Source organism: Rana temporaria, chromosome 6 (assembly GCF_905171775.1).
Source record: "Rana temporaria chromosome 6, aRanTem1.1, whole genome shotgun sequence".
In the NCBI taxonomy this organism is placed as follows: Eukaryota; Metazoa; Chordata; class Amphibia; order Anura; family Ranidae; genus Rana; species Rana temporaria.
In genome coordinates this window covers 27,935,391-27,962,646 of record NC_053494.1, presented here as the reverse complement: position 1 = coordinate 27,962,646, position 27,256 = coordinate 27,935,391, and the positions used below count along the sequence as shown (strand labels likewise).

Below are 27,256 nucleotides of genomic sequence, written 5' to 3'. Positions count from 1 at the left end.
TATAAATGGTAAAGCTAATGTCAAATTTACCTTATCCATACAAAAATAACATTCCAAATCTTGTATGTAGTGGTCCACACCTGTACAGCGTTCCGAAGTATTTAACAAAGTATTTACATTCCATCATGGTGACCAATGCTCCCCGTGATCAGACATTATAGGCTGAATAGAGGCCAATTGTATTTGATCCTTCAGATATCATAATGAAAATCTGCTGTATGCAAAAGTATTGTTAGCTTAATGCACACAGCCATAGAGCATTCTCCCAGGATCTGCTGCAACCGCATACAGCATCCCATTGACATGAATCAAAGGAGGCGGCTGCACGCAGTTATGTGTTGCGGTTGCGTAAAGCACCTGCGCAGGCACTTGATAAATGTTAGTTCTCATCATACATCCATGTGGATGCTTTATGCAACCCCTGGCACATAATAGTTGCATCTTCTAATTCTTAACGGGCTACTATAGGTTGGTGTCCTGGGAGAATGCTTACACAGGCTCTGCACACTGTACAGCCATGTGCTGGAAGCCTTTAGCTCTGGTCATCTACTGAAACTTTTACATAAATTTGCAAATGTCACTTTTCATTTTATAAACTGACCTCTAGTTTTTCTAGGTTTATCTAAGAGGCCAAATGCTAAGACTTATAAAATAATATTCATCAAGTATTTACTAAGAATTTAATACTGTATGTGTCAGCAGAAAACCTGCTGTCTACCAGAACTTCTTACACTGAAATCAAAGCTTTTACTAAGCGTTTTGCTGTGTCGACGGGCTTTCGTTCACTTCAAACAGATATTGCAATAACATAGATGTCTATGGCATTGCAAAACAGCAAGCAGGTCAGGCCACAGTACCCATTAATTCATTTTGAATAATTTTAGAAGCGTCTCAAACTGATGGAAGGCCAATCCTGTCAACAGAGGCCCAACCAACTACTTATTTAATGCTTTACCACTGCCGTACACCAATATGTGGTGACACAGAGATGGGCCTTATTCCAAGCTGTTGCATTTATACACAACTGTTTTGTGATGGGAGCAAACTCTATTGGGTGCCCCCAGCACTGTGACCCTACAGTAACTAACAGTTCCTCCTAGGGTGTATGGAGGAAAACAGAGTCCCACCAGGTAATCTGGAAGCTGTATTGAGATGCCTATTTCAGGCACGCAAGATAATTGCCCAGAAATGGCAGGCACACGTCCCTCCGTTGGTAGAAAACTGGGTAGCGACCATTAACTCGACAATTTATGGCGAAAGACTGGGGCTCACTAGACAGGGCAACTATGGGAAATTTGTGAGGATGTGGGGACCTTGGTTGGGGGTTGCCCTCTGTAGGGGGGCCGGTGATGTTATCTGCCCTGGTCCTCCAAGGCCCTATTTCCCTCTCTTTTATCGTTCTTCCTTGGTCTATTTGTCCTGTTTTCCTTCTCTCTTATTCCTCTTCCTTGGTCTTTATTTACACCATTTCTAGACCCTGGAAGGTCCCCTCTTCTAATAACTTCAGACTGCACTGAGTTCTCTTGTGTGGTCCATTTTCTTCCTCTGTTAGGCAACCATAAGGAAAGTACACGTATGAAGGATGGGGTAGGGAGGGTGGGAAGGGGGTAGGAGGGAATAGCCTTAGAGCCGGTTCACACTGGGGCGACTCGTCGGGCGGCTCAGCCGCCAGACGAGTCGCGTCCCATTCTATGCAATAGAACCATTCTAATAGGAGCAACGCAAGTCGCTCCGACTTAGAAAAAGGTTCTTGTACGACTTCGGGGGCGGCACGGGGCGATTTGCATTGACTTCTATACAGAAGTCATTTTGCTAATCGCCTCTGAAGTCGTCTTCAGGACGACTTGCAGAGTAGCCCTCAAAGTCGTGCCGCCGCAGTGTGAACCAGCTCTAAGCTGGCTTCACACTGAAGCGTCAGCCGCGGTGACGGTATAGCCGCGCTATTTGTAGCGCGGCTATACCATCGTGTTTACCGCGATATTCGGCCGCTAGCGGTGAGGTTTTAACCCCCGCTAGCGGCCGAAAAAGGGTTAATACCGCCCGCGTTGTGGCGGTATTACTGCGCTTTCCCATTGATTTCAATGGGAAGGCGCGGTATAGGAGCGGTGAACACACCGCTCCTATACTGCGGTAAAGATGCGGCTAGCAGGACTTTTGGAGCGTTCCTGCTAGCGCATCGCTTTTTTTAGCGCTGTACCGCATGAAAAACGTCCCAATGTGAAAGGGGCCTAAGGGAAAATAGTAGCAAGATGATATCCCTTGTTGTGTCAAAATATTTGTACATTTTTATTCTTTTTTTGCATTTGTCAATTGTTGGGTTAAGAAACCTAAATAAATAATAAAGTATTAAAACAGTTCCTAATTATACTCCTGATTGGGAGTCAGAAATATGGGTCCCTGATCAACGTGACAGCCAATCACAGTAATCATATGAGCGGGAAGTTCATGAAATTCCTCTGGCGGGGAAGGATTAAACTTACAGTTTGCACTCCCATTAGGCAGTGGCATTCAGCAATCATGAAATGAAGACGGTGAGTACCCTAAAGCCTTAAAAAAATAAAAATAAAATAATAATAAAAAAATGTCAATGCTTGCTGCACATTCTACCACTTTAACAACCGAGATTAAAAAAAGGCCTACTCAACATAGTAGCCTAAACTATATCTGAACTGTTGTTCCTGGGAGCCAGATGCTTCTCTTCCTTCCTTTTATAATGTACAATAAAAAGGATTGGTGGAATCTGGTGACTGAAATCACAGCTTTTCCAGAGAACGTAGACTCCCGATATATTAAAGTGACAGCTCTTGTCTAATCACAAGACGTCCTCTCTGTCAAGACCAGCTTATTTGTCTTGCACGATACAGTAGCACTATTTAAAAATGATGTCACGTATGGAATAAATTTGTGTGATCGCTGGTGTAAAACTAGATATTTCTTTTATGTGCAGGATACTTGTAGCAGATAGAAAACACACACTAGTTCTTACCTTCCAACTGGCTTTATTGTAACAAAATAATTTTTTGTTGAGAAACAGGCTCTGTTCATACAAGCAGCAAAAGGGGGCATTGGCTGGCATCTTTATCTACTGCCAAGCACCTCCATAGCACTGAGCTCAGTACACACATGTGCATTTGCCAGGTACTATGTTGGGTTATGTTTAGCATTGGAAAGGGGACCATTTTGTCACATGTTCTACAACAAAATGATTAAAAATGGTGCCAAAGTAAAATTTTGGCTTACCTTCCAATTTAAAGTGGTTGTAAACCCCCGATTGTCGCTTTTACCTATAGGTAAGCCTAGAATAAATCTCACCTATAGGTATTGGAAATATCTCCTAAACGTGCGCTGTTTAGGAGATATCTACCTTGTAGTGCGCCGATTATGTAATTGGCGCATATGCTGTGAAGAAACTGACCTCTGTGCATTTTCTTCACTAGCAAGTGCCGTGACTGACTGCCCCCTGCGCGGTAGTGACATCACGTGGCTTCGGCCAGTCACAGAGCCATAGTCCACGGCCCCAGAAGGAAGAGGGGCGAAGATGGATGCGGCCACCAGCAGGGACATGCAGGCTTCGTTTGCAGGTAAGTGCCACATGCGATGCATACTAGCCCATTATGCTTTTACTTTGTAAGGGGGGGAGGGAAGTAAATCCCATCAGGGTTTACTTCCTCTTTAAGGGATTAAGACAATTGTATGGCATTTAGGGTTCACAAACACTAATCTCTGCGTTAAAATGTTGGAACATGTCTGTAACATTAAAGCTGGACTTTAACGAGGTGCATGCCACCTTGTGGACATAAGTCGAGAGAGATAACTCTTACAGTTTACTTTTTTTCTGAATGCCAGGAGTACAACTATGCTTATGCTTCCGGAGTTTTGAAACTGGACCCTGTGGTCTCAGCTACTGAGCATGCTACTTGCATGCAGCTGCTGTAGCCACTCCTCCCCTTGCCCAATCACAGAGTGCTTTGTATTAAATGAATGCATTCACAAAATACAAAGGCTTCTGTGAATGAAGAGTGGAGGGGTGGGGTGAGCAGAGATATGTGGGAGAATACAACGTCTCTCCTGTCAAAGCGTAGGGAGTGTAGTGATAGTTGCACTGCCGGAGCTTCATAAAATGGTAAGATGTAAATTAAACAGATAAGTGCACAGGGTGGCATGCATCCCGTTGGACTAAACTCATAAGGGTTGATTTACTAAAACTGGAGTGTGCAAAATCTGGTGCAGCTCTGCATAGAAACCAATCAGCTTCCATTTTTTTTTTCTGTCAAAGCTTATTTGAACATAAGAGACGTTGGAAGCTCATTGGCTACCATGCGCAGCTGCACCAGATTTTGCACACTCTAGTTTTAGTAAATCAACCCCACAGTATACCAGCACAATTTACATAGTGGCTGAATTCCTGGAGTTCAGCTGATTGTTTTCCAAATACGTTTTGAAATGAAATAGAAGTATCTGATTGCTCAGCTCAACATTGTCAATTGCCTTTCAGAAATCATACCTGGCCTCTGTGTAAATTTTATGGATATCTATGTAGAAAATGAACAAAAAAAGATCAGGGAAAAATATTCTCAGTTTTAATAGGGTTTCAGCAGCAAGTTTTTTTTTTTCCTTTATAGAAAGCCCATAGGCCGTTTCCAAGTCCAGCAAACGCAGCCTTCAACAAAGAACAGCTTCATTTTACAATTCTTTTCCCCTTCGCTTACAAATGTGCCCGATAAGGGAGTGTGCATTTCCAGGTTTCTACCCTACAGATGGTAACTGAAAACCAGCAGTTCCCAAAAAAAACTATGTGCCTATGACGTTAGTAATTCTTATAGCATCAGTCAACACGTCCTCAACCTCTGATTGAATATTAAAGCCTAAAGGTTTATTATGAAAACCGGTATATGTAAAAGGTACGTGCAATATGCAGTCCCATTCCTACTACAGTGGCAGTTCAATCCCGACTGGCACCCAAAAGGTTCATAACAAGGATAGAAACTCATTTAACTGTGGTGGTGGAATGTCTGTAGAAGTTTCTATTCCATACAGCTAAATACTTTTTATTACTAGTGGCATAAAATAAGTAGATATTGAAGGGATTTGTCCGATCAGTCCCTGCAGCCAGGGTTGCGCGATCCTCAAAGGCAAGACACATCAGGTCATTCAAACTTTAAAGTTATCTTCCAACAAAAACGACTGACAGTAAAAGCTTCTCACTGTTGGGTCTTGACACGACAACCTTAGAAGGGTCAGCAGGGCTGGATTGTCTGCGTCTTGGGAGTGCAGACGACTCTGTCTTTTTTTACAAAGCAGTGCTCTCCGCTTCGGCATCGAGAAGGGCGACCATCAACTGAGAAGGGTCTGTAATGGGGACTGGGTACACCGAATCAGCGACAGGCTGTGCTAGTATTGGTTCTGGAAAGAGAAAAAAAGAGGAAGCAAAACAAGGAAAAGAAAAAAAAAAAAATGTTCATTATATCAAAATACATACAATTCAGAAAGGAGACGTGTTCAATCCCTATAAGGCTGGACAGAAATGTATCTGTACCAATTTAAAATGCATTTACAAGATTTTTGCTTTAAAAAAAAGGGGGTAGGCACACGACGGCCAGCATGCGTTACTGTGGAATACAAACATTCTACAGTACCTCAACCCTCCATTTAATACCACCTACAGATCAAGATAAAATTCTGTATTTGATATCATATCTCAAATATCTCACCTTAAAAAAAAATATTTTTACATTGTCGAATGTACTGTAACCAGTACCAACCAATGAGTTTTTAGCTTTCTTTAGTTTGTCCCAAAAATCTTGATTCACTGGTTGGAATGGGTTACAGCACCTTCCTCTCTTTTTTTTTTTTTTTTCAATATCTTTATTAATTTTTTTTATATATTCAAGATTCCATAAAAATAAAAAAAAATAGGAGATATTGAGACACGTCTCAATAATATAATTTAAAGCGGGAGTTCACCCGAAAAACAATTTTTAACATTAGATTGAGGCTCATTTTGTCTAGGGGAATCGGGTAGTTTTTTTTTTTAAATCTAAGCAGTACTTACCGTTTTAGAGATAGATCTTCTCCGCCGCTTCTGGGTATGGGCTGCGGGACTGGGCGTTCCTATTTGATTGACAGGCTTCCGACGGTCGCATACATCGCGTCATGAGTAGCCGAACGTCGGTGCGGCTCTATACGGTGCCTGCGCACCGACGTTCGGCTACTTTCAGAAAATCGTGACTCGCTGTATGCGACCGTCGGAAGCCTGTCAATCAAATAGGAACGCCCAGTCCTGCAGCCCATACCCGGAAGCGGCGGAGAAGATCTATCTCTAAAACGGTAAGTACTGCTTCGATTTAAAAAAAAAAACACCCGATTCCCCTTCACAAAATGAGCCTCAATCTAATGTTAAAAATTTAGTTTTTGGGTGAACCTCCACTTTAATACAACAAACACTTAATCAAAAAATCATAACTATATCACCCCCCCCCCCCCAACTCCTCTCTGGGCTTATTTCCAGCCTTCTAGATCTTGACTTCACCTCGACACCAGGGCCGTCTTAATAGCATCATGGGCCCCTGGGAAAAGTAATGCTCTGGGGCCCCTACAATGGTGACAGTGCATGTAAACAGACATCGAGTAGGTAGGAGGTAGACTGCCCCCCCCCCTGTGTATCTATCACTCTCAGTACCATCATGGGGCCCCCAATTTCGGGGCAGCATGGGCTCAAGGACCAACTGGTTTGGGGAAAGTGCAGGGGGCCCCTCATGCAGCTGGGGCCCCTGGGCAGTGCCCAGGTGTGCCCTCTCATTAAGACAGCCCTGCTCGACACTACTCATCCCCCCTTCCTTGTGTTCCCATCTTATATGAAAAACTCTTTGTAGACTTAAACTTAATCCAGTCTCACTCCACTTCGCTTCAAAACCCTTCCATTAGCACCTCCCTCTTTTAAGCCTATAAGTGCAATGTAAAGCGGACCTGTGGCCTACACACACTTTCGTCTGCCATTTTATTGGCTGGTGCAAGAGACCCAAAAAAATAGCAAGCCCCATGATTAGAAATGCTGATGTTGAACATAGCAGCCAATCAGATGTTGGCTTTTAATTTTCTAAACTGTGTTTGAAGAATGACAGCTGTGAACTGTACACTAGTTTGCCCTAGCCAGAGGAAGCTTTAGCTTCCACTTATACAGAAGGGAGTCTATGCTTTGTCTACTTGATGTAACTAGTACCCCTTCAAGCTTAGACCGCATCAAAATGGCTGCACATTGTGTGTGAAGGTGACAAGTCTTTTTAATGGACCTCACATAAAGAGCATAATCTTTCAAAAATAGCAAAGGATTTATTGTGGTTAATGTGGTAATTAAAATCATATGTGAATCGTAAATCCAGTCTGGAACCAGACATGTCGGGGACAATACTTTAGACCGAGACCTAGAAGATCATACTGCTCCCTGCAGAGACAGCAAGCTACAAGTAGTACAATGACAACATCATAACACAAACCTGGGCAGGTTTAATCACAGCAGCCTGTGTGCTCTTGTGTTCCACGTGACAATCACGCAGTCTAGAAGGAAGCAAGCCACACCCCCAGGGAGCCCACATGCTGTATTAGTGAGTGCATACAAGCCTGGTTAGGGCCACATACAGTTAGTACCCAGCACAAGTGACAGAAATCATGATTGGAGGGTGTCAGATGAATGCATGTTTTGGCCAATCACGTGCCTCGTTCCTTACCATTGACATTTTCCAAAGTCAGTGTTTACTGATAAAGCCCCATCAAACATCTGAGTTGGTCAATAAAATTGTTTAAAGTTAGAAATCTGATACAGGGAAACATGTTAAGCCAAATCATTTTTTTTCAGCTACCTGCTCTGACGTTAGGCAGCCATCTTTTTGGCAAAGCTAAATATTCAACCAATTTTTAAAAGGAATTAGAATAACCATGAGGAACATGGCACAGGGTAGTCCTCACAGGGAACAGATTGGCTACCTATCCTTGACATACCGATTCACAAGACAAAATGGCTGCCTGCAAAGAGGCTTAAGGCACTACTGCTTCTGCTGCTTTTAGTAAGCAATCAGGTTTTTCATTTCTTTCATCTATATCGTTCTAAAAATATCTAAAGGAAAGGAGATGATTGGTTGCTATGAGCAAACAAACATACCGTTGTATATTATTTATTGGTGTTGCCCTGTGAAAGAGAAATACGGAACCATCAAGGATTCTTAAAGTTGTATTCCAAGTTTAGAATAAAGTGGAGAATTGCTAGATGCTCTGTTAAGTTTGTACTACCACTGGGGAGATCTACCCTCACTTTCTGTGTATACCCAAAAGGAAGTCCAAGATAATCCCACCTAGGACAGCCATTGCCAAATAAATCCACAGTTTCACCCTCCCTTTTTGCCCGGACACAGCAGGAAGTTAAAGAAAATCTTCTTAAAGGGAGTAGAAATCCCACGTTTGACAGTCATCACCAGCACAGGTGAACTCTATGGTATTTCCTTTCACTTCCTGTTCCAGTAACTCAACTTTTAGCTTTCTCCACTTCCTTTCTTGCAAGTCTTCCCAATGGCGACACCTCTCTCTCTCTCGGTAGCTTCCTAACTATCTAAAAGAAAAACTTTTCTGGTTGTAGTTCCACTTTGAACAAAAAAATTCACATTGTTGCTGGAAAAATAACTTTCATCTTACTTAAAAGGCATTTAGCCCAAAGGTGTTCTTTAAAAGGACCCACAAAAGTCCCTTATGACTTTCCCCTTTTAATATTCAAGGCCTGAATATTTAATTGAGAAAGTTCCTAATTTAAAATGGCTATTATTTGTAATAATTGTATGTCTTCAATGCACAGCCAGCAAATACCTTAGCTTTAAGAAATACCTTTAATACCTTTAATACCTTTAAGAAAAAAAAACTGTCGAAGTTGGCAGTTTTGTAGGATTTTTTTTTTTTTCAAAAAGTGTACTAGAGTAGTTACAAGTTTTTACGATGACATGGTCTGGGGGACGATTTACTAAAACTGGAGAGTGCAATTGGTAGCCAATTAGCTTCCAACGTCCGCTTGTTCAATTAAAGGGGTCGTAAAGGTTTTTTTATTTTCTAAATAGGTTCCTTTGAAGCCTTGTACACACGATAGGTTAACCAGAGCCGTTGTCATAGGTTAACCGATGAAGCTGACTGATGGTCCGTCACGCCTACACACCATAGGTTAAATAACCGATCGTGTCAGAACGCGGTGACGTAAAACACAATGACGTGCTGAAAAAAACGAAGTTCAATGCTTCCAAGCATGCGTCGACTTGATTCTGAGCATGCGTGGATTTTTAACCGATGGTCGTGCCTACTAACGATCGGTTTTGACCTATGGGTTAGGAATCCATAGGTTAATTTTAAAGCAAGTTGGCTTTTTTTTAACAAATGGTTAAATAACCGATGGCGCCCACACACGATCGGTTTTGACCGATGAAAACGGTCCTTCAGACCGTTGTCCTCTGGTTAACCTATCGTGTGTACGAGGCCTAAGCTAGTGCATTGTTGGTTCACTTACCTTTTCCCTTCTAAATGTTTTTTTTCTTTGTCTGAATTTCTCACTTCCTGTTTCTCCTCAGTAAGCTTTCCACCATCATCTGAGCGGTGGAAAGTCAGTCAGAACAGCTTACTGAACACCTTACCGAGGAGGAACAGGAAGTGAGACATTCAGACAAAGAAAACAAAGAAAAAAACATTTAGAAGGGAAATGGAAGGAAGGAAAAGGTAAGTGAACCAACAATGCACTAGCTTAGAGGAACCCGTTTAGAAAATAAAAAACAAACCTTTACAACCCCTTTAAGCTTTAACAAAAAAACCTGGAAGCCGATTGGTTGCTATGCACAGCTGCACCAGATTTTGCATTCTTCAGTTTTAGTAAATCAACCCCACTGAATACTAGTTTCCTTAACAAGATGGCTCCCTTGAAGAGTCAGTCCACCCATATGTGATATTTTAGTTATAGGTACAGTTTGGTGGGCATTAGTGTCTCTGGATTTTTCAGTGTTAAAAGGTAAAACAATTTACTTGACCCATGCTTTTGTACTTGCAATCCCAGGCAAGTATGGTCACTTGACATATCCCTGATGGTATACTGGGCGACAGGTATGCACAGACTTAAAGACAGCACTGACTATATGTGTAGGGATCATGGTATTTTTCCTGATGTGTTAGTAGTTATGATTATAATTATATAATATTGTGTTACCGCCTGTATATTGTGTAGACTTACTAAAGGTGTAGAGCACTGCATATCATTGGGATAATCAGCCTAGTGAAATAGATATATTCTTGGTTATGCAAAGACTGCATTTTGGTTTATTTCCATGTCTTAAGCTGTTTAGCACTGTTCAGGATTGCAAAGTTGCTGTCCACTTTACTGCACATCTTTCCCCTTTTTTATTTTATTTTTGTGTGTTGCTCTTCTTCCTTTTTTTTTTTTTTTGTAAAACCTACAAAAAACTTTTAATAATTTATCTATCAAGTCCACAAGACACACAAATGTTGGGGGGTGCAACTCTCCAACCTCTACAATAAACCAAAATATCAGTTTACAATGGACTGACCTCATGCATATCGGCTACATTTTCATGTTATCACCTGTTTATAGACAGTGTTGTTAAAGTAGTTAAGATAAAAACATTACAGACTATGACTGTGAAGGCTCTCATATATCCAAGTCATGGTATATATAGTAGTAGTTAGTCCTATTCAATTTGTAGCTTCTCCAAGCCACTTCTTCGGTTCCGAGTGCCGGTGTTGTGCCGAGAAATGACCCCCTTCGAATAATGCCCGCCCTGTACTGCGCAGCGCAGTACAGAGCACTACTGAGCCACGAAAAGTCTCCGAACATGAACAGCTGTGCACGGTGCCTGCACAGACGATGACATTCTGCCACATGCTAGTGCACGTTCCTGATGCTCATGCAACTCTGCAAGGGGCGGTTGTATTATTGATTGAACTCTGCAAGGGGCGGATGCCTACAGAAGAGGCCGTATTTTATCAGGATTGGCAGAGCTGATACAATCAATAATCAATCAATAATACATTCGCCCCTTTGAGAAATCCACCCCCATCGTATCAGCTCTGCCCATCATGATACAATACGGCCTCTTCTGTAGGCATCAGCCCCTTTCAGAGTTCAATCAATAATACATTACACCTGCCCCTTGCAGAGTTGCATGCGCATCGGGAGCGTGTGGCAGAATGTCGTCTTCTTTGCGCAGGGGCCGTGTACAGCTGTTCATGTTCAGAGACTTTCGGCAGCTCCGTACTGCGCAAGCGCAGTACAGGAGGGGCATTATTCGATGGGGGGGTCATTTCTCGTCAGAAAATCGGTAAGATACCCCAGCATTTATATCTACACAAGAAGCACCAACAGCTTAATCCAATCACCATGGAATGTGTAAATGTTGAGCGTCAAAGAATAGGATGAGAGATGTACAAGTTGTGGAACAAAGTGGTTCCACAACTTGTACATCTCTCATCCTATTCTTTGGTGTCAGAAGGTCTGCTTGGGCGTTAATTCCTTAAATTTATATGACTAAAGGTCTGAACTGTTGTCAAATAGCAGGGGTAGAGATGTTAACATTATCTATACATTCCATGGCGATTGGATTAAGGGGTTTGTTCTACCTGTGTGGATAGAAGTGCTGCGGTATGTTCCTGACACTCATCAGAGCTGAAGAAAGGGCTTTTGAAGATTATATTAAAAATCTCTTAACAATACAGAAGTTCAGTTGAAGGTGACCAACTATTATTACAGACTACAAACATGAAAGAACTTTGTGCTTCCATGTACATAAATGTATGACAGCATAACATTAAAAATGTAATTAAAAAAAAGGTGATGAAATAAATATATTAAAAAACAGACATATGCAAACAAAAATTAGAAAAATTAAGAAAACTGATGCACAGACACTTGTACAGAAAAGGTGCTTTACCAGCCAACCATTAGATGGCTTTACATGTAAAAAAGTACGTGAAAGAAATCCATTGGCTGACTCTTGCTGCTTTAATGCACTAGTGTGTGCACAAGTTTTCAGCAATGCTGTCAATATGGTATTACTACTGTGCCATTCACATACATCGGTGCGAGTGTCTAGACGTGAGGTGAATAACAGCCAACTACCATGCAAACTAAATCCCAACTAAATCCCGCTCTACCACCAGGGTGCAGCATATCCAAAGCAGTGTGCCACCCAAAACGAAAGATGTGATGCCTTATACCATCAATGCATGTGTGCAGGGGAATACCGAGTGTGTGCAGGTGAAGGGAAACCCTGGGCAGACCATGTTTAAGCAATGCTATTGGATGCTTTGTTATTGGGTCTGATCCATATGTATGTGCATATGTATCCCCAAGTGTTAATAAAGGCCCCATACATCTGCAAAAGGACCATGAGTGGGCGTTTGGTTTGTTACCTTTCTCTAAAAAAAATTCAAAAATATTGAAACAAAAAAAAAAAAAAATGGCCCCTTAAAGTGGAAGTAAACCCCCCTATCATTTTCAGCCAAGGAAGCTGACATATTTGCCTCTGTTTAATCTACAACTGCCATGATGCTGCACATGTGATCAGATATGACACTAGCCATTGGATGGCTTGACAGTTTGGTTGAGAGCACAACCAAATAGTAGTGTTACATTTCCAGCATGTACCGGAATTGAAACTGTTTTATGAATGGGTTTACTTCCGCTTTAAGTGTGCAGGGAAGACTGAGGAGTAGGCCTGTCGTTTTGGAAGTCAGACTGGGACTTACTAACAAACTCATCTCCAAAGAAATACTGGACTGTTATCAATATCTTCTTAACCAGAAATCGGGGCTGTCATCCTTCCTTCTCTACTTCTTAGGGTCCTTTCACACTAGCGGACCGTTCGTCCGCTCATTACAAGTCCGTTAACGGACTTGTAATGAATCCCTATGGGAACGCGTCCGTTAGCGGATGGAGCATCCGCTAGCCTCCGCGTCAGTCGGGATCCGCTTTTCCGAACGGAAGAAACCCTATTTTTCTTCCGTACGGCGGAACGGACCGGATGCAGACGGACAGACGGTCCGTCTGCATCCGGTCCCCCATAGGGGACAGCGGAGCAGAGACAGGGCGGTCCCTGCACTGTGTGCGGGGACCGCCCTATCTGCCGACAGCTGAGTGGGGATCCCCGCTGAGCTTTGGCGGACACACGGAGCGGACCCAGAAACGGTCCGCTCCGTGTGAAAGAGCCCTTAAACTAAAGATCCAGAATAAATATGTTGCCATTGAATTGGAGACTCCCAAACTGCATACATGTCTTCGGTCAGTGACTGAAAGCAGTAAAGGATAACTATGATGGCAACCACAGCATTGGTTCATTTTTCCATAGGATCACTACACAGCCTGTAGACCCCTCCCGTCTAGAGTTGCACTTTAAAGAGACCCTTTCACCAACTTTAAAATTTGCAGGTAAAGGTACAGAAAACTATTTGTAATTTAAATAGTACCTTACCGCAATTCTTCATGCAATACATTTTTTATTCACTTACAATGTGCCTATGAACTTACTGGAAAGTTTCACTTCTTTCCAAATTCCACAGTCATTTTCCTAGCACAGCCCAATCTCTTCTAACACGATATATCTCTATTTTTATGAGAGTGTCTAATTATTATATGTGCTGGCCCAGCTCCTTCACCCCTCCATTGACCTTCCTACATAAGCTTTTATGTAGCAGCTGAGGGAGGAGTGAATTGGAATACTACGATGTGTCAATTGAGTCGGTTGACATCACATCCATGATGGCGGGGCCCAGCAGCAGTCTGTGCCTTTGGATGTCTACACAAGGGAAGCTTTTACATGTTAAAACATGCATATAATGTTAAATGCACATATAATCTTAGGCCTCGTACAGACGACCGAACATGTCTGCTGAAACTGGTCCGCGGACATGTTCGGTCGTCTGTACGGCCGAGCGGACAGGTTTCCAGCGGACATTTGTCCACCCGACCGTTTTCGAGCGGACAAATGTTTCTTAGCATGCTAAGAAACATGTCCGCTGGAATCCTGTCCGTAGGACATGTTCGGTCATCTGTACAGACTCACCACCGTACATGTCCGAGCGGCCGCCATCCCTCGCATGCGTCGAATCACTTCGACGCAAGCGTGGAAGCATTGAACTTCCAGGGCCGCGCACGTCGCCGCAGCGACGCCACGTCACCGCGGATGGTGTACGCGCGGATTTCTGTCTGATGGTGTGTACAACCATCAGACAGAAATCTCCGGCCGGACATGTCCGCTGAAAACGGTCCAGCGGACCGATTTCAGCGAACAGTCCGGTCGTCTGTACGAGGCCTTAGGGGAATGTTTTTGTTGAGATGGTCTGGTGACAGGGTCTTAATAAAACGACAGTTACAATAGTTTTAGACCAGGGTTTCCTCAACCAGGGTTCCACTGAACTCTAGGATTCCTTCAGGGGTTGCTAGGGGTTCCTTGAGCAGTGAGTAATTCCTTCCTCTCAGATAAGTTCCCACTGACACCATTGATCTTTTTAGCCATCTGTAAGGGGGAAATTCTTCCCATCAACCACAAGTTTAAGGAGCATTCTTCCCACTGACCATCACACTAATGTATCATGAGTTGTAGAGCCAATCAGAAAATACCTCCTAACTCAATCTTTACTGCTATAGGATAAGGTATCTGGCTTATTGTTGGCTCTGCTTTAAACAGTAAGCCTAAATATGTAATGCAATTAACAATACAGTTAAAAGAATATGATGTAGAAGGATAAACAGGGCTTCTATAAACCCAAGGAGGGAACTAAATAGTCCCAAGTCACTGTAGCTATCCCTATCAATGGACTTTCTTGTATCAGGTAAATAAATCGGCTCCCCAGGAGTGTTTATTGCTATGGTGCAGGATCGTGCTGATGGAATGCAGATTTGGTGCTGGGTGCAGATGATGGTGGTGGTGGGGGGGTATGGACAATATGGTTGAGAGTGGGATGGAGTGAAATGAAAATCAAGAATCGGCCAAGCGGTCAACACAAACACAGAGGCGGTGCAGGCAGTGTCAGCAGTGTACAAACCTTAATACCGGTAACTTTCGCAACCTGTTGGAGGCACCACAGACAAAAACTATTAGCAAGCGTTGCCCACCACGCAGCTCACCGCCAACCCCACCACCCCTTCCCTGATTTTGGGTTTAGTGTCATGCTGAGAGCAAAAACAGCCAGTGATAGCCAGCGTGGACTGAGGATATATTCCACTTATGATTTAGGGCAGAGGTGCAACAGCATCTGGTCTGCAGGCGTAAGCCATTATGTTTGGAGGAAAACGGCCATTTTGTATGCAACACCACAAGTTTACGTAAGTGGGAGCTTAGGAAATTCACACTGCTTTGAGGAAAAGGATGGTTAAACAATTAACAAGATGCGGTAAGTAACTTTTCCATTAGTGATATCAAGTGGAACCAATTTTACAATATTTATAACACTATTGCAGTGTCCTACCAGGATGCTTTCCACAACGCAGAGATGGACAGTGAAGGTGTCAATGAGTGTGACTGCCTTCCTTTCCCACATCAAAGTCTTTTAAAATGGGATGTACTGATAACAATAGACCAATTAGGGATGGACTAAAGTCTGCTCACTAACTGGGAGGCTGTGCCCAGCAACAGGATTGATAGGTGTTAATTGTCCTGTAATTTGACATTTTAAAAGGACGAACACCAAGGACCTATGTGTCTTTTTTTTCCAATGAGCTAAACTAAAAAGTCTTAAAAAAAAAAAAAAAAGCACATATTACTTTATTCCTAAAAACTAGTATAAAAAAAAAAAAAAAATTGACTATGTATAAATTAAAGTACAACTATAGGCAGAATACTTTTTTTCATTTTGGATAGAGTAAGGGAGGGATATAACCCCTGTCAGATTTCTTGTTTTTCTCCATCTGTGTCCCATTGCGGAGATTTCCCCTCACTTCCTGTCCAATGCAAAACAGGAAGTTAGAGGAAATCCCTGCAAATAAGGAAACTTCCTTGGGGACCCCCAGGTCACCATTGGAAGATTTCCCCTCTATCACTTTTCTGGGGACAACCCAAAATTTGGGATTTTCTTTTACTGTCAATGAGAATGGTAAACATAGCGGAGGAAGACTCTGCTGATAACTGCACCATACACTCCAGCTGCTGGTATAGTTTTCTCATGAAATAATTTACTCTATCAGTGAATTAGTGGAGGAAACCTTAGAAGCCCCCCTCGATCTTCAAACTTCTGGATCCTAGGTATGAAACCTTTGGGTGCTGTATTTTTCTGAGTTGCATTACATTATATATACATGTTCAATGCTGAAGACTCTACTGTACTTACCAGTGATGATCTTGGAAGTGGATGGTGATTGTATTTCTCCAGGCGATTGAGATGTTGGGGGCTGGGGAGGAGGGGGGACAGTTGGTCGGATACGTGGTTTGGGGACAGGACGCGGTCGAGGAAGGGTGCCAGAGTTTTGCTGGGGGAAGGGGTGGGTCTGGGTGGCTTCTGGCAGGATTCCCTGGGAAGCTGGGTGATCTGAAATGGGAGGAGGAGTATCAGGTGGTGTTGGGGAGTGTGAGGGGCTGGAGGATTGCTCTGTGGCGGACTCTGTGGATGACATGGTGGACTGAACCGTGGGCTTGGGTTGAGGTGCTGGCTGTGTGGGTGGCTGTGGGGGAGGATGATTCGGTGCCTGTATGAAAGGCTGGCTACCCGAATGCCTGCGTGGTAAGGTGCCATGTGAGTGTGAAATGGGAGCTGCTGTGCTGCTTTGATTACTGGTGCTGTTGTTTGGCGGAGAGGCACTATGGCCATGGCTAGAGGGTTTGGGCGAGATGGAAGGAGGGGTATTAGCTGTAATAGGCACATTCTGATTTCCAGGTTGTATAGGATGGGGGATTACTGGCTTTGGAGGAGCTGGGGCAGGTTTCTTAGTAACTGCAAGAGAAACAATACAATACCAAATTACAAAGCTGATAATCAACTTTCTGACTTATTTAGCCACTTGAAGACCAGGGGGTAGATCCACGTACAACGGCGCATTATTGCGCCGGGCGTAGCGTATCTAAGATACACTACGCCGCTGTAACTTACTTTTTTTTGTTTCGAATCCTCAACGAATTCGCGCCGTAAGTTACAGCGGCGTAGTGTATCTCTTGCGGCGTAAGGGCACGGAATTCAAATGGATGTAATGGGGGCGTGTTTTATGTAAATACGTTGTGACCCGACGTAAACAACGGGTTTTTTTTTTAACTGCGCATGCGCCGTCCCTGGGGGTATCCCAGTGCGCATGCTCGAAATTTAACCGGAACAAGCCAATGCTTACGACGGTGACGTCATTCTCTGCAAATTCCTATTCGCGAACGACTTACGCAAACGACGTAAAAATTTCAAATTTCTAGGCGGGAAGGACGGCCATACTTAACATTGAGTACACCTCAGAACAACACCTTTAACTATACGCCGGAAAAAGCCGAATGAAAACAACGTAAAAAAAAGCGCCGGGCCGAAGTACGTTCGTGGATCGCCGTAACTAGCTAATTTGCATACTCGACACGGAATTTGACGGGAATGCCACCTAGCGGCCGCCGAAAAATTGCAGCTTAGATCCGACGGCGTACTAAGACGTACGCCTGTCGGATCGATCCCAGATGCCGTCATATCTTGTTTTGTGGATACAAAACAAAGATACGACGCGGGAAATTTAAAATTACGCCGGCATATCAGTAGATACGCCGGCGTAATCCTTGTGGATCTGCCCCCAGGCCTTTTTCTGACATTTATTTTTTACAAGTGAAAATCTGTATTTTTTGCTACAAAATTACTTAGACACCCCAAACATTATATATATTTTTTTACCAGAGACCCGAGAGAATAAAATGGCGGACATTGCAATACTTTATTTGACACTGTATTTGCTCAGTGGTCTTTCAAACACATTTTTTTGGGGAAAAAATACACTTTAATGTTTAATAAAAAAACAGTAAAGTTAGTCCATTTTTTTGTATAGTGTGAAAGATGATGATGTTACGTTGAGTAAATGGATACCCAATATGTCATGCTTTAAAATTGTGCACGCTTGTGGAATGGCAACAAATGACGGTACTTAAAAAAGCTTCCAAGGTCGACAATTTAATTGTTTTTACAGATTACCTGTTTAGAGTTATGGAGGGGTTCTTGTGCTAGAATTATTGCTCTCATTCTAATGATCGCATCGATACCTCACATGTATGGTGTGAACACTGTTTAAATATGTGGGTGCGACTTACGTATACGCGTTCGCTTCGGCACACAAGCTGTTTTACTTTTTATTTTTTCACTGTTCCTTTCATTTTGTGGATCGCTTTTATTCCTATTACAAGGACTATAAATATCCCTTGTCATAGAAATAATCAGGACAGGTCCTCTTTATTTATTTATTTATGTTTCATCTCTGTGTATCACCTGAGGCTAGTCACTTCACCAGGTATGTGTAATGCCTCGAACACACGGTCTGACTTTTGACCGTGCAAAAGTCCGCAGTGAGTTCCGACAGAAAGATAGAGGAGTATCTGGTGGTGTTCGCGGACCGTTTTCATTGTGTGTACGAGGCCTAAGGTCCGTCGGACTTCTGACAAAATATAGTCAGATGGAGGCTACACACGGTCGGACTTTTTTTCCCCCTCGGAAAGTCCGGCCGTGTGTACGAGGCATTAGGATTTACAATCACTTTAATTCTCGACACCTCAGATGAGGTAGCGATAAACAAGCCACACTCTTTTAGGTCCTAAAAACAGAACTGTTTTTACATTTGGGGTTTTTCCTGCAATAGGGCGACATTTTTTTCCTTTTATCTGGGCTACAACCTACCCCACTGACTCTTGGGAGGAAGTACATACATGTAATGAAAGAAAGAAAGAAATTTGCATTGCTGGCCTCCTTCTAATGCAGACCAACTGCTTTTATTCATTTTAATGTCACTGTTTGAGTAAAGATCAGGAAAATCAAATAATAATAATATTATTATGCACACTTGTCCCATGTCAGTGGGTCAGTAATGAAGCAAGAGAGCCAGCTTGGCAGCCAGGAAACTAGCATTTTTCAGAAGAAAAGCTCAGCAATGGCAATTTATTTTGTTTAAAGTTAAAGGGGCAGATCCACAAAGAAAGTACGCCGGCATATCTATTGATACGCCGGCGTAATTTCAAAATTCCAGCGTCATATCTTTGTTTTGAATCCTCAAAACAAGATGCGACGGCATCTGGGTTAGATCCGACAGGTGTACGTCTTAGTACGCCTTCGGATCTTAGATGCAATTTTTCGGCATCCGCTAGGTGGCGTTCCCGTCATAATTCGCGTCGAGTATGCAAATTAGCTATTTCCGACGATCCACGAACGTACGAGCGCCCGTCGCATTTGTTTACGTCATTTCCGTTCGGCTTTTTCCGGCGTATAGTTAAAGCTGCTATCTGGTGGCGTACTCAATGTTAAGTATGGCCGTCGTTCCCGCGTATAATTTTAAAAATTTTACGTTGTTTGCGTAAGTCGTCCGTGAATGGGGCTGGACGCCATTTAAGTTCACGTTGAAAACAATGACGTCCTTGCGACGTCATTTGGAGCAATGCACCCTGGGAGTTTTGACGGACGGGGCATGCGCAGTTCGTTCGGCGCGGGGACGCGCTTCATTTAAATGAAACACGCCCCCTACTCACCGCATTTGAATTCCGCGCCCTTACGCCGCAAGAGATACACTACACCGCCGTAACTTACGGCGCAAATTCTTTCAGGATTCAAAGAATAGCAAAGTAAGTTACAGCGGCGTAGCGTATCTCACATACGCTGCGCCCACGCAGATGTATGTGGATCTGCCCCAAAGTGGATGTAAACCCAAAATGTTTTAATTATTTTTTTGATGTCACAATGTAGAGTATAATATTTCCTATTATCTGTGCCCAGTCTTGCCACACAGAGTTAATCCAGCTCTGAGCAATCCTCTTTTATTGTTCAGTGAAAATAACAGACTTCCAGATAAAACCCTGTCTAAATAAAAAGTCCTTTCCTCTCTCCTTGCTTTGAGTGACAGGTTATTTACATATCTAGCTTGGACATGTTTATCATATGTTATGCTAATCATAATATGAGGTGATCCAGTATAAAAAGTGAGAAATCCACCCCTCCCCCACATAACACATCCTGGTAATATACAATGAACTGTGGATCACCTCATATTATAATAAACATAACATATGATAAACATGTCCAAGCTAGATATGTAAATAACCTGTCACTCAAAGCAAGGAGAGAGGAAAGGACTTTTTATTTAGACAGGGTTTTATCTGGAAGTCTGTTAATTTTCACTGAACAATAAAAGAGGATTGCTCAGAGCTGGATTAACTCTGTGTGGCAAGACAGGGCACAGATGATAGGAAATCTCAGGCCCCGTACACACGACCGAGTTTCTCGGCAGAATTCTGCCGAGAAACCCGGCCGTGTGTACACTTTCGGCCGAGGAAGCCGACGAGGACCTCGGCGAGGAAATACAGAACATTTCTCTATTTCCTCGTTGTTCAATGGGAAATTTCGGCTCGCCGAGATCCTCGGCGGCTTCACAAGGAACTCGACGGGCAAAACGATGTGTTTTGCCCGTCGAGTTCCTCGGACGTGTGTACGGGGCCTTATACTCTACATTGTGACCTAAAAAAAAAATTGGGTTTACATCCACTTTAAGGGTAGAAACAGCGTGATGTAGCCCATTTATTACATACATACGTATTCAGCTCTTCTAATTTTACCACCATAAATCACTGGGGCAATCTCTCATCATCACTGGATGTATTCTGTATTGTTCCACCGACTGAAACCAGGAATTTATAACACGCAGACAAGGTAGGCATCATAGGTGTGTGCAGTCTATTGCCTAAAGCTCAAACAGGTGTGTCTCTACATATATATGACCCGGGGCACATTGATCTCCCTTCCAGCACAGTGAAAGAAGAGCGTAAACACTTCTCTTATGGCATAACCAGCAAGAGGGAGATCTTTCCCATCTTACTGCCAGCACATAGAGCGACAATACTAGCACACGTGGGGGGGGATTAGGGTGTGCCCAGGCACACCTATGGTAGGCATCTCATCTTTGAATCAGACGCACCATCCCAAATGCTCAAATATGCACTTCCTACCCCAGTCCAAAGCCCGTTCTGCGAAATTCTATTTGTTCATGATAAGCTACTAACCTCGCCTGGAGGAGTGAGGACTTGGGTTAGCAGCACCTTGCGCAGGACCAACCACTAACTGGTTTGTGTTGCCTGCAGCAGATGCGAGAGATCCGTTCCGCAGAGATGGGGGTGTGGTTGCCGTAGGAATTTCTTTGGTCTTGTTTGTGCTGTGGACGACATTGGAATAATATTTTTGATCAGATATAGTAAGAGATGAATGACGGATCCTTCTTGTAATGCACATTGCTTGACCTTACCTGGCCTCTTCTTGTCCAAAAGCTGACACGGGCTCTGCAGGGACTGCTGGCTGTGCAGGATAACTGTTAGCAGCGGTAACATCTGTTGGGGTCCCAGCTGGCTCTGCCTGCGTCCCGCCATCATTGGGTGGTAGCGGCGGATGAAAAGCAGGGGAAGCGTGTTTTCGGTTTAACGTTCCTCCTCTCCTCGCATTAAATGGGAACTCCAAAACTTTGAGGCCAAGACTGAAGTATGACAGAATGAGACATTGATTACACCACCTGAACAGAACCCAGCTATGGCCACATGTGTGCAGAGCTATACGCATTAGAAATCTACTGATGTGCATTCACATTTTTTCACATGTCAGGAACTGCTGCAGACTATGCTCATGGTTTATTGCTGAATGTCCTGGAAAAACTTGAGAAAAAGTAACAGTTGATAAATGATTACAGTTCCCAAAACATTGAAAAACTGCAATGATGAGCATTTCGCAGAGTGTTTATAGGGGCTGTCTGCTGCAAAAGAAGACTGAATCTTAGAGGTGAAGTACAGAAAAAGCTCATTTGGCTGTACAGTGGAACCTTGGTTTACAAGTAATGCGCTTAACGAGCGTTCTGAAAGACGAGCAACTTTAACCACTTAAAGCGGAGGTTCACCCTAAAAGAATTATTTACCATCCCGTCCAGCATACTTGCGTCAGCTACAGTATGCTTTTTTTTTTGCGCCATATTTACCGTTTAATTCCTCAGTTTCTTTTCAGACTCCGGCGGGAAGTAGGCGTTCCTATGAAGAGGGGAACATGATTGACGTCCGGCTATGGCGCGCCACGCGTTCCGAAAATAGCCGAAATAGGACTCGGCTGTATACGGCGCCTGTGCAGTCAGCTCCTAGTCCATGCGCAGGCGCCGTATAGTGCCATGAAGAGCCGAGACCTAGTCAGGCTATTTTCGGAACGCGTGACGCACCATAGCCGGACGTCAATCATGTTCCCCTCTTCATAGGAACGCCTACTCCCCGCGGGAGTCTGAAAAGAAACTGAAGGATTAAACAGTAAATACAGCGCAAAAAAAAAAAAAAGCATACTGTAGCTGACACAAGTATGCTGGATGGGATGGTACATAGATGTTTTTTAGGGTGAACCTCCGCTTTAAGGACCTTAGGTGTTTTTCAGATTTGGTGTTTGCAAGACTAAAAAAATGTTTTTTTTTTTGCTAGAAAATTACTTAAAACCCCCAAATATTATATATTTTTTCCCCTAACACCCTAGAGAATAAAATAGCGGTCATTGCAATACTTTTTGTCACACCCTATTTGCGCAGCGGTCGTACAAGCGCACTTTCTTTGGAAAAAATTCACTTTTTTAAATTAAAAAATAAGACAATAAATTTGGTCCAATTTTTTTATATATTGTGAAAGATAATGTTACGCCGAGTAAAATGATACCCAACATGTCACGCTTAAAAATTGCGCCCGCTCGTGGCATGGTGTCAAACTTTTACCCTTAAAAATCTCGATAGGCGGTGTTTAAAAAAATCTATAGGTTGCATCTTTTGAGCTACAGAGGAGGTCTAGGGCTATAATTATTGCTCTCGCTCTAACGATCCCGGTAATACCTCACTTGTGTAGTTTGAACACCGTTTTCATATGCGGGTGCTACTCACGTATGCGTTCGCTTCTGCGCCCGAGCTCGTCGGGACGGGGCGCTTTAAAAAAAAAGTTTTTGTTTTCTTATTTATTTTTATTTATTACACTGAAAAAAATAAAATAAAAAATGTGATCACTTTTATTCCTATTACAAGAAATGTAAACATCCCTTGTAATAGAAAAAAGCATTACAGGTCCTCTTAATATGAGATCTGGGTTCAAAAAGACCTCAGATCTCATATTTAGACTTAAATAAAAAAAAAAAAAAATGGAACTTTTGTCATTTGAAAAATGTGCCTTTAAGACGCATGGGCGGGACTGACGTTTTGACGTGACTTCCGCCCTGCTAGGCTATGGGGACGGGTGGGGGCCATCTTGCCCTCACTCGCATCCCCACACAGCAGGCCCAAGGACCCGATTGCCTCCGCCGCTACCGACTGTTCTGGTAAGCGGCAGGAGGCCCCTCTCCCGCCGACGATAACGGCGTTCTCGCGGCGAATCCGCCGCGGAGACTGCCATTATCGTTTAAAGGACCGCTCATGCTAAAGATGGATACCTCGGTTGTGGCAGCAGTTGCTGCCTTTACCGAGATATCCATCTTTAAAAACAGGACGTATATATACATGAGCAGGTCCTTAAGTGGTTAAAAAAAAAAAATCCTGACTCGGATTGCGAGTGTTGTCTCTCAAAACGAGCAGATATCAATGGGGTGTGCAGTACCGCATTTGGCCAGAGGTGCGGGGGCGCCGGTGACACTAGGAATGGTTTGGAGCTGTTCAGAAATACTCAGAATCACTCGTAAACACTCCGTTCTCGAGCCGAGCTGTCCCCGAGTATTTATGGGGTTTTCCAGCGCCCCCCACCTCTGGCCACATGCGATATTGCATGCCATAGAAGTCAATGCGGAACAAATTATCTTTGTTTCCATTGATTTCTATGGGGAAACCCGAATTGATATACGAGGTCTTTGGATTACAAGCATTCTCCTGGAACGGATTATGCTCGTAATCCAAGGTTCCACTTTCCTTCTCCTATGGATTGAACAGGAGTGCAGTTCCTTCTCCACTCCTGTGAACCGTTCTCAGCAGAAAGCCTGCTGTCGTCTGACCTCACAGAGTCAGTCCAGATCTCAGGAAAGATCGCGAGCATATAGTCGGGATCTACCCACATGCCTGGGCCGGCACACGGCTCAGCCTCTCGGTGATCCACTAAGAGCCTGAGCCTGCCACCCCCGTCCCTCCACAGCCTAGTGCATGCCGGGGGTCAGAGCAGAGAGCTGCGCAGAGAGTTCTAAAAACAGAGCGATCAGCAGTGTTTGTGCGGTTCTCGGCCTAAGGGCTCTTTCACACGGAGCGGACCGTTTCTGGGTCCGCTCCGTGTGTCTCCGTCGGCTCAGTGGGGATCCCCGCTGAGCTGTCGGCGGATAGGGCGGTCCCCGCACACAGTGCAGGGACCGCCCTGTCTCAGCTCCGCTCTGCCCTATGGGGAACCGGATGCAGATGGACCGTCTGTCCGTCTGCATCAGTTCCGTTCCGCCGGAAGAAAAATAGGGTTTTGTTCCGTCCGAAAACCGGATCCCGACTGACGCGGACGCTAGCGGATGCTCCATCCACTAACGGACGCGATCCCATAGGGATGTATTACAAGTCCGTTAACGGAATTGTAATAACGGACCGTCTGAAAGGGGCCTTAAAACCGCCAGGGGACCGATGCTGCATCCACCTAGGTAAGCATTATATCCACCCCCCCCAAAAAATAATATTCCCATACTTCTTTTTTAAGCATCTCTTGCGAGTACCCTGCTGTGGCTTACCGTTCTTCCGGTAAGAATACACATTACAACTTCTATATAACCCCCCACATGGCTATTCACTAGGTACTCTTGGTTGTTAATCAAATAGCTATACAGCAGATCTAGTAGCTGCAACTCAATACACAAAGAATGGTTCCAGATCTAGGCACTGCCCTAGAATTTGCAACTCCAAAACAAAGTCAGTAATGGCAGCTTAAATATACAGACAGGTTTCATTTTAAGCCCAAATGCTTAAAAAAAAAACTTTGGTTTCTGTTCAACTCACCTGTCCTTTTTTAGGAGGTCCTCTGCAATGGCCATGCTGAACGGCCTCTTCTTGTTGTCAAAAAGGCCAAACTCGTATGGCATGTCATTTCCGCTGGACACGTTATTGTGAAAAGTTGGAGCGGCTGGGACAAAGGCGCCAGATACATTGAAGTCCACCTCTGAAAGTCAAAAAGCCAACAGATGATGTAATGGGCGGCAGCTAAACCGCAAACTGATCAGTCAAAGAATGAATTTGTAACCATAAAGAGAACTTTGTGCCTGCAGCTTTGATTCTGTAAGGCAGAACACCTATATAGCCAACTTAAAGCGGGGAGCTGCCGAAAAAATAAATTAAGCCAGCAGCTACAAATACTGCGGCTGCTGACTTAATATACGGACAGTGCCCACGATGTCGGCACCCAAAGCCGATCTGTCCCTCGGCTCTTGGGTGGAGGCGCCGCCATCTTCAGTAAGGGAAGTGAAGCCGCAAGACTTCACTTCCTGGTTTCCTACTGCACGCGCACGAGTCACGCTGCGCGATCTCACTGGTCCCTGCTATCTTCTGGGACCTGTGTGTTTCCCAGAAGACAGTGGGGGGATGGAGTAGGCGCCGGACGTGGCGTAGGTCCTATGGACATATGCCCGGAAGTGGGAGCAAATACCTGGATTACACAGGTATCTGCTCACTTCTCCCCCCTGAAAGGTGCCAAATGTGACACCGAAGGGGGGGGTGGATTCCAAAAAGCAGAAATTCCATTTTTGGGTAGAACTCCGCTTTAAAGGATAAGTTCACCTTTCAACAAAAAATTAAACAAATGCACCTTTGCAGGTAAAAAAAAGTGATTATTTGTTTCTGGAGCCTCTAAATGCATTGAACCAGCGATCGGCACCTCTCCTGCAGATCTGTCAGTGTATCTGTGTGCATGTGTACATCCCGTACGGGTAAGCAGATACAATCAGGAAGAGAGAATGAATTACAACAGGACCGTGGTAGTTCTTTAAAAACTACAAGCCGAGAGGCATAAAGGCTGCCAGACCTTGTAGTTTTCCATTCACAGAACACTGTTAATAGCTAGCAGGGGGTTAATATGGGTGTCACATGTTATAAAAGGTGAACTTATCCTTTAAATGGGAAGGATTAAATCAGGGGCGTGCAACCTGCGGCCCATCGCAAAGTCGTAAATTTACCTAAAAATTACATTATTGTGAGAATTGTTTGTAAAAATGCATTTACACTTAGAGAACACATTCCACCGAAGAAAAAAAACTTGACCGTGTCTTTACTGGACTTTTAGAAGTTTTAACCCCCCCCCCCCCCCCAAAAAAAAAAAAAAAAATCTCCCACCCTTTACAATTTTATTTTATGTATTTTATTTGTGGCCCAAGACCATTCCTCTTCTTCCAATGGGGTACAGGAAAGTCAAAAGTTTGGACACCCCTGGTTTAAAGGTTGTTTTCAGACCTGCATTGCATGGCTGGGTATATTTAAAGAGTCAGTGAGTTAGAAGTGCCGTTCTTCATGCGGTCACAAATTCAAAGGAACCCACAACCACATCGAAAATAAGGTGTAAGGCATTTATACAACTTTGATATGTTAGTAGATAACTTCATTAAACATCATTGTAAATATATTATAAAATCTGTTACAACCTTGGCGGCCCGTGGGGGGCTCCAGAGGGGAGGGTACCAATGTTTCTAATGTGATGTGTTCTGTTGATGTGTGATTCTATGCACTGTGTGTATAACTGTGTTCTATGCTTGTCGGCCCGCGCGGCCTTGTCCCTGTTTTACAAATACATTTTTTTAAAAATAAAATAAAAAATCTGTTACAACCTAGCTACTTATGTGTAAGCACACTATGGGGGTTATTTACGAAAGGCAAATCCACTTTGCACTACAAGTGCAAAATACAAGTGCAAAGTGCACTTGAAATTGCACTGAAAGTGCACTTGGAAGTGCAGTCGCTGTAAATCTGAGGGGTAGATCTGAAATGAGGGGAAGCTCTGCTGTTTTTTTTCATCCAATCATGTGCCAGCTAAAATGCTGTTTTTTATGTTTCTTGCATGTCCCACTCGGATCTACAGTGACTGCACTTCAAAGT

General features: G+C 43.6%; 1 protein-coding gene across 4 annotated transcripts in view; it reads right to left on the bottom strand.

The window, feature by feature from the left end:
* Nucleotides 1-4,558: 4,558 nt before the first annotated feature.
* The window catches only part of ARHGAP17 (Rho GTPase activating protein 17), a 157,609-nt gene continuing 134,911 nt past the window's right edge, over nt 4,559-27,256 (bottom strand). Inside the window, exons 16-22 of one of the 4 annotated variants that reach the window (XM_040356517.1) lie at nt 25,175-25,334; nt 21,470-21,694; nt 21,231-21,379; nt 16,354-16,953; nt 15,073-15,096; nt 10,581-10,614; nt 5,316-5,403 (exon numbers count right to left, since the gene is read on the bottom strand). In XM_040356517.1, the coding sequence (XP_040212451.1) occupies nt 15,074-15,096; nt 16,354-16,953; nt 21,231-21,379; nt 21,470-21,694; nt 25,175-25,334 (1,157 nt within the window). In that variant the 3' untranslated portion in view covers nt 5,316-5,403; nt 10,581-10,614; nt 15,073. Of the gene's footprint in view, nt 5,404-7,724; nt 7,775-10,580; nt 10,615-15,072; nt 15,097-16,353; nt 16,954-21,230; nt 21,380-21,469; nt 21,695-25,174; nt 25,335-27,256 lie in introns of all 4 variants that reach the window. The other 3 variants (XM_040356516.1, XM_040356518.1, XM_040356515.1) reach the window with 3 other exon arrangements.